Source organism: Nicotiana tabacum, chromosome 22 (genome assembly GCF_000715075.1).
Source record: "Nicotiana tabacum cultivar K326 chromosome 22, ASM71507v2, whole genome shotgun sequence".
Lineage (NCBI taxonomy): Eukaryota > Viridiplantae > Streptophyta > Magnoliopsida > Solanales > Solanaceae > Nicotiana > Nicotiana tabacum.
The window spans coordinates 88,330,534-88,339,034 of record NC_134101.1 but is presented as its reverse complement, the minus strand read 5'-3'; the positions used below and the strand labels follow the sequence as shown (position 1 = coordinate 88,339,034).

Genomic DNA, 8,501 nt, shown 5'->3' with positions numbered 1-8,501 from the left:
GACTTTCAAATATTATTCCTTCTATGACGCTTGGAGATTAAATCGCTGAAAATATTCTTCCTTGATAAATTCATCACATGATATTCTCTTTCCCATATTTATTTGGATCTTTACCACCATCTTCTTTCTTGAATAAACCAGTATCTTCTTTCTTGAATATGCATGTGCAAGAATAATATTACCACAAGTAAATGTTCTTTGATTAATAATTATGTTGGTTTGTCATCATCAAAATCAATATGTGAAACCTTAAAGCTAACACCATATCTTAAGGTGGCCATACCTTTACTTCAGGCAAGTCCACAATTCAAGTGAACCTTTCAGTGTCAAATATTTAACGTTCAAATCTTTATCCAAATGATGATAAAAAAAGTCATAACTTTCGCTTTGTCCTGGTTCGATGCTTAATTACCCTAGGTAATGGTGTCACCACGACCTTTAGCGTCTAAGTAAATCCCAGTATCGACACCTCATGATTGGTATCTTTTTCTAGAGATATCAAGTGCCACAAACTCAAGCATTGACAAATTCGACATGAATAATTAAGATAATAATGAAGATAAACAAATGGACATTATTTCAAATAATAATCCTTAATCTTAATACTCAATCACGACTATCAATAAATTATTTGAACGTTTAGTTGATCTAAATGAAGGAGAAGTGAAAAAACATATAGGCATGCATACAACTTTTATTGGACAGAGAACCATGTAAATAATGACAAGTAATTTAATAAACATGCTAGCCTGGTAAGCTTCTGTTATGACATAAAGTAAAACTAATTTATTTTTTTAAGGAAAAATCACTTAATAAAAGATGCAGGGTTGTAATCCTACTATGCACGTGAGAATATCGCGGTAAACATGGTCACAGATTCCACATACAGAAAAATAAATCTCATCAGCTACACCAGAGTTAATTTAAAACAAATATACCTTGGTCTGAGGAAGAAGATAAACACAACTTAGAGACAATGAATTTGGTTAGAACCTCGTGCCCATAATGTATTAAGAAACTTAGCTCAAAATAACAAAAGAAAATAGATAATAAAAGAAAAACGAACTTTCTTATATATCTTTCGAGTATTCAAGTGTGTCACATATCACATATCTAGCCTATATTTATATTATTACATTGAGGTTTACAAAAAGATTGCCCTAGATATGAAATTAATAATTGGAATCATAGGAGAAAATCATGGGGAGGTTATGGAGGTATGAAAGTTATAATCACAATAGTGAGGAATAGTGGAGGTTAATTAAACCATGGAGAAGAGTAATAGGAGTAGTGGACATCCATAGTAAATATTGTAAAAATAATAATGTATTTTACACATGAAGCATGCAGTAACTATTTTATTGTAAACCTAATTTATATCCACGGTAGTATAAATTGGTTTCATGTGCTTGGTGTAATTTAATCGATTGCAGCAGAACTTAATGCATTGAATTTATATGTTTTACCTAGTCGTTTAAATGAGATTTTCATTTCACTCTACAGCGAGGAGAAGTTTACCACACAGTCAGTACTCAATACAGTGACATTTATCGAAATAAAAATCTTGAAGTCGAACACAAAAGTCAGCACGTCTATATCATTTTGCAGCAAATTTATACAACTAATTAATGTAGATTACCACTGCATATGATACAGAAATTACATGACAACACATATAAAAAGAGGAGAAAAGAAGAGAGGGTTGGTGGAATTGTGTTAATATATTACAAGAGCTTCAGTAAAGCATAAGAAATATGCAACCAAATGAAAGCATCACAAAGCGCAGTGTTTGTTTATACGCCTTGTTCTTCATCATTGCTCTTCATTCTTCGAAGTTTAAACGAGAATGACTGTCCTGGTGCTATTGCATGGACTGGTTTGTCAGTGACCCTGATGAAATTATAGGACCATGCTCCAAGTAATGTTCCACAAACAGGTCCGATTATATACACCCATATTCCTCTGTAGTCGTTGCTAGCCATTGCAGGTCCAATGGTTCTGGCTGGGTTCATTGATCCTCCTGACACCGGCCTGCAACAAATCAACATTATTATAGTTCAGCCAATTAATTAAAACATGGTTAATCTAGGGGCGTTGCCGCATAACGGGGAAATATTATTTTTATTTGATTTAACTATATATGATTAAGAGATAAATTTTTATATTTAAAACAATATAAAAGTCAGGGTATAGTTCAAGTGCCAAAGGTTGACGAGAGGGTTGTAACTTTATAAGGTCACGCTTTCGAGCTTTACGCTATGCAAACGAAGTTCGGCATTTTAGTACAGAAATCGGCCCATTATGCTCGAATTTCGAAGATGGCGATTCGTCTTAAGGATGGCTTTAAATGAATTTCTCGATGAAAAAAAGAGAAAAATATGAGGTGTCTACGTAAATAATTTAAATTCTTTATTTATTTGATACATGTTTTCTATCACCTAGAGCGTGAGACGAGAATATGTCACTTTCTCCTTCCATCCCTCCCTCACAACAAGACTGCAAGTAGATTTTTTTTATAATTAAGAATTTTGAAGTTTTAGTTTTTCTTTTCTAATTCTACCGTATAACTTTGAGCTAATCCCCAATTATGACCCCTCTTCTTCATAAGTGTCAAACTTATGTCCAAGCGAACAATGGGTATATTATTAGACCACCACTTACCCCGCCAAGATAGAAGTAATACATACAGCCGAACCAACTGCCATGCCTGCCAGCTCGCCGATCTATGAAAGCACAAGTTCAACAAAAAGAATTATCAGAATCATGATCCACTTGACTTTATTTTATTTTATTTTTTAAAAGAGAGACACAAATTTATAAAGAATGACGGAAATCATTTTCAATTCTATAGAAAATATTTTCTGTAAAAGTGTTTTAGTAAAATTCAATTCTGTACTTGGTTATTGAAACACAAATATTTTTTTTCAAAGAAACATTAATTAAAGAGTAATAATAATATTAGAAAATAAAAGTGTTTTAGTAAAATGTTAGAGCATTATAGATTAATAATTATGTCAAAATTTCAGTTGGAGGAAGTAATATGAATTTAAAAATTAAGATAGTTGTGAGGAGAATGACATCAACCCATAATAAAGGAAGACATTTTCTCCCTTTTAATGATATTTTTTTGATAATTAAGCACTAGAAAATAATTTTTTTATGAAAAATAACTTCCGCGGTAACAAAATATAGATAATGTGATTTCGGGATTCTTACAGCTTTGGTATCAGTGGCGACTGCAGAGGTGATGAACATCATAGAGAAGGTGACCACAATTTCCATGATTAAAGCTTGAATGTCTGAGCCTGAAGGAGTTGTAGTTCCCACATGTTTTATTGGGTGAAGCAATACCCGTAGTGTGAATGCAGCTGAGGTCGCCCCTGTAAGTTGTGCTGCTGCATACGGTGGTACCTTAAAAATAGAACCAAATTACACCTTTAGCTTCTTGTAAACGAAAAAAAATACTCCTTCCGTTTCATATTAAATGAGGTATTTTCCTTTTTAGTCTATTTCTAAACAAATGACATATTTCTAAATTTGAAAATAATTCAACTTTAAACTCTTTCATTTTATCCATTTACCCTTAATGAGAATCTTTTATAGTCACATAAATATCATGGCCCCACAAACTTTTTACCCCTTAAATTTTTAAGACCACAAATTTCAAAAGTCTTCTTTCTTTTTTCTTAAACTTCGTACCGAGTCAAACTACCTCATTTAATATGAACCGAAGGGAGTACTCACGTTCGACTTATATCAAATAAATAAATGCAAGACATTCATCATACTCTTTTCGTGTATAAATTTTTCCTCTTCTTGTTAATTGCTTAGTTTATGGTGATTACAGTTTTAAACTTGATAGGTTTAATTTTCAAGTTCTTAATTGAAATTATTGTATTTTTAACTTAAAATTATAAATTAAAATTATAATATTTATGGAAACTTTTGTAGTTTTTCACTATATATTTATGATTCATGTAAAATATTATTGGATTTAATTGAACTACAGAAATAGAATAGCCACAACTACGGAGGCACCACTATTGTTTGTTCAAGACTTTCAAAGAGTGAATTTAATATATTGTCACTGAATTTTACCCATTCTAACAGTAAAGTCATAAAAAATATTTTTGCCCCACTAAAATAATTTAATTTTACCTACTATAAATGTAAAAAATTAACTATTTTTATCACATTAAAATAATTAAGTATTTCCAACTATAATAATAAAGTCATAATTCTGTATTCATTATAACAGTAAAATTAATCATAAAGCTTTAGCCATGACGTGAAATTAACTCGGCTTTCGATTGATTTTGATGAAAGAACAAATGAAATCAATAGATTGGTCCTTTACAGCTTGTTTGGATGGTTGTTACCCATTGTATCGTATAGTATTATTACTTTAAATACAATGTTTGTTTTGATTGTTACTTAAATTTTATTGTATCATATCATTAAATCCGTCGTTACATAACGGCGAAATGTGCCACTTTATGTAACGACTGATTTGGTGTGGTCGCGTCATTACCTTGTTTTTTTCTCTCAATCTCACCCTTTATTATTATTAAATTATTTTATTTATCATTTACCCTACCTTTTTATATAGTAATTTTACCTTGTATCATAGTTTTTCTTTATAATATTGTAAGTTTATTCTTCATATTGCTGGTAGATATCATGAAACGATGGCAAACGATACAATCTATTCAAATATTGTATTTATCAAACGATACAGTACAATATAATACAGTACAATACGATACATTATGAAACGATGTGTAACAATCATCCGAACAAGTTGTTATGATAAATATATACAAAGTCATGGAGCCGAAAACCCGGCAATATATTAGATGTAGAGTTAGTGAGGAACATGTATTGTGAGTACGACTGTATGGTGGTGGTAGATGATTATTTAAGTTTTGCCACATGCCATCCCCACGACCCCATCCCTCAATAAGTTACTTTTGTTGTGAAATTATGTTGTTTGGTTTCAAAAAGCAACGAAAAAGGGCTTCAATTTTTTATTTTTTTTTGTTTGCTTAAAAGATGCATATATTATTGAAAGCAGTATAGGCTTCAAATTTTCGATGTGACGGGAAAAAGAAAAACTCCCACAAAAAAATTCTATGGTAGAGAGAAAAAAGAGAAAAGGATAATGGGGCGAACAACATATCTTGAATTAATTGTTAATTTTTTATATATAATCATTTGATAGTGCATATTGACTAGTCTTACTAGAAGACTAATGGTGAAGGAATCTCATTGATTCCTTTACATCCTTTATTGCTGTCAATTCTCTTTCTCTCTATAGATATAAACTAGGTTGCATGTGCCCTGATTTGTTTGTTAAATCTTCTTATATAAGGTAGCTTTGGTTTTTTAAACTAGAAAATGGAGCAAGCAGGGTATCCTAGCTCCCCGTTGACAAATGACGGTGCTATTTTAGTCTTTCTTTTTTCTTCTCCTCCCGATTATTTTAATTTTCTGATTAGTTTAATTAGTTTTGGATAATGATCACGGAACACATACTAGTAAAGGGAATCCAGCTTAGAAAATCCAATTGTTTTTTGTCCGTTGTCAAACCTTGTCTTGATGCTACTTCAAAAGAAAAACACGAAGAACATATAATACATGGCAAAAGTTCTGATAAATTATTATCCATTTGATGTTTAAAATATAGGTGGCAGGAAAGTGCAAAGCACTGCAACTTATAGGCAATAAATATTTCTATAATATATGAAAATTACTCATTGAATCACTTTTAAGAGAATTGCATGTTATTTTCTATGATAATATTAATTGATAATTTAATAAAAATTATAATTTATCGATTATAATAGGTTGAATTAAATTTATATAATATTGCTATGACTCTTCAAAAATATCTCCGGGCGTGTGCTGGATCTCCAAAAATAGCGCATTTTTAATTTGGATAAACCGACACTAGTGCGGCAACATTTTTAGAGAACTACATATATATATATATATATATATATGTATATATATATATAATTGATGTATCTATGGTTATCTTTATACTGTCAGTTTATATAACATAAATCATATGCAATAAAACTGAATAAGAAGAACTCAGCAACCAGCATATGAATGAATAAATGACATTAATATGGGCGACATAACTATATGACTGACAAATTATAGAACAAACTTCATAACAGTGTTTGACCACTAAAGACCTAATGGATTGAGAGGGATGAAAGGAGTCAAGGGTCCTCCATATAGAAAGAGTTGTGACTTTCAAATAATTGTCATGTGCCTATCAAAATCACCAGGTGTATAACCAGGTCAGCTGCCGGACCAACTATAGCCAAAGGTTTTATACTCCCACATGTGTGTGGTTGGAATGGATCTACTATATCTAAAGTGCATACTGATTGCTATTTCTTATTTTTTCCAATTTATAATGCGAGAATGCTCTATACATGCGAGAGGAAAGAATATTGTATTGATAAGCAGTATTATTTAAGAATCTAAAAATCATGGAAGACGTAAATGAAATTATATTAACCAAGAATAACTCCGACGTTAAGTCGTTAACCGTAGAATTCAAAGCTCCAACCTACCACTATGAGGTAAAAAAGATTCATTAATTGGACAGGCCCCATTGCCCAAATCAATGATTTCTTTCTTTTCCTTCTTTATGTTGAAACATAATATAATATATTTAATTAAAAATATGATATTTATTAGTATATGTTAAGCTTTACGATGAGATAGCCACAAAATTTAATATGGTATTAACACAACAAGAGATCGATGTTAGGTTCAAATGCCACTGTCACTTATATATATACATACATATATATATATACATATATACATACATATATATATACATATATACATACATATATATATATATATATATATAATCTTATGTGTCACGCCCCGAACCTATGGCCCAAGCTAACAACAATGGAGACTGAGACATGATATAAGTAAATAATTGGAAGTGTTTAACTTCCTAACAATTTAAACTTTTAGCTGAGACAGTCACACACTTCAATATTTTCCTCTTTGTTTTTTGGTTTCAAATACTTAATTATTCATTTTATAACGTCTGGAGGAATATGATGATCCAGGACAGACGTACCAGAAAGAAATTAAATAAAAAGGAAAAATAATAAAGAATCAATTAGGAAGAAGCGGACCTGTCTCCATGGGAAATGTCTAACGGCGGCAAAAGCAAAGGTAACAGCAGGATTCATATGCGCACCAGAGATATGTCCAACAGCATATATCATGACTGTCACAATGAGTCCACCCGCAACGGAGGCTCCAAGTCTCGACACTTTGTGTTCGTCGCTCGCACTAATTGCAGCTGCACCACATGTCACAAACACCAATAGATACGTCGCAATTACCTCCGCTATCACCTGCAACAATCACTACAAGTGGATTCAACATTTAAACTATTCATGAGTTCTCAATTTTTATGTTTCTTATGGCGAACCCATGAAACTCACATTGCTAAGAAGAAGATGATGATGATTAAAGTTTAAAAGCTAAGAAAAGAAGAAGATAAATAAACAAGAGAGAGAAAAGAAATGTAATATTTCAACAAGAAATAAAAAAAAAAAGAGAAGCTACTCCACATGCATGCAAGTAGCTAGATTAACGGACAGGTTTAAATTTTGTGTACCAATAATGTAGATTTTTTTTTACACTTAATCAAGTTGACTTATAATATAAGTAACTTTTCGAAGCAAATCTGATATGATAATTATAAAATAACAACCTATTATGATAAGTTAAATTGTACCGATCATAGTAGAAAATTTCTTTGAATGTCAGTTATATTAATGGACATATTTATGAATGAGTTGAATACCTTCTTGAGAAACCCAGGTGGGTAATGTTCTTGAAAAAATATCAATATGTAACGGAAGGACAAGTTGGACTTTGGATTTTCGACGGACACCAATTCATTTGGTTTTTTGTTTTCTGTAGAGTTTCCTCGTTCACTCTCCATTGATGAACTAGATAGACAAATAGAAACTGGTTAACAAATAGTGCTATAGAAGAATAAAACAGAAAATTGAATCTCTTCTTCCTCCTTTTAAAATGTTTGTAGTTGGGAAAGGAGGCGTGAATATGTGAAGTTGAAGAGGTTTTAATTAAGGAGGCGGAATAAACTTGTGCTTTGAACTTTTAGCTCTTAAGAAATTTGTTTCTTCCCATAATTTATATATAGAGATGCACTTAAATATTTTTGGGTGAAAGTGTACATCCTCAATTCATTATGCATCTTGGACTCCTATCTCTTCAGACGTGGCCTGAACCCATACGCGTTACTCAATTATGCGTGTGTTTTCTTCTTCGTTTTGTTTTCTGTTTGATATTTTATTGTGGGTATAGTTATACTTTTTCCCTATCCAAACGAGTATAATAATATAAGAATTTATGTGCACCGGATATTTACACCAATTTAACGGATAAATGACATGGCATCTTATTTAATTATAACGGCAAGT

At 31.4% G+C, this 8,501-nt stretch overlaps 1 protein-coding gene across 1 annotated transcript; it reads right to left on the bottom strand.

Annotated features, from left to right (window-relative positions):
- Positions 1-1,600: 1,600 nt before the first annotated feature.
- Positions 1,601-8,206, bottom strand: LOC107775952 (aquaporin NIP2-1). Its single transcript, XM_016595760.2, has 5 exons — positions 7,859-8,206; positions 7,179-7,403; positions 3,217-3,411; positions 2,662-2,723; positions 1,601-2,031 (listed from the first exon to the last, which is right to left on the bottom strand). Exons 1-5 carry the CDS (start codon positions 7,997-7,999, stop codon positions 1,794-1,796), a joined length of 861 nt encoding a protein of 286 aa, XP_016451246.1. The 5' UTR covers positions 8,000-8,206; the 3' UTR covers positions 1,601-1,793.
- Positions 8,207-8,501: the final 295 nt, after the last annotated feature.

Coding starts and splice junctions, on each gene's coding strand:
- LOC107775952 (XM_016595760.2), bottom strand. CDS start 7,999: ATGGAGAGTGAACGAGGAAACTCTACAGAAAACAAAAAACCAAATGAA. Junction 7,404..7,858: donor CACCTGGGTTTCTCAAGAAG/GTATTCAACTCA, acceptor TGATTGTTGCAG/GTGATAGCGGAGGTAATTGC. Junction 2,724..3,216: donor TCGCCACTGATACCAAAGCT/GTAAGAATCCCG, acceptor GTGCTTTCATAG/ATCGGCGAGCTGGCAGGCAT.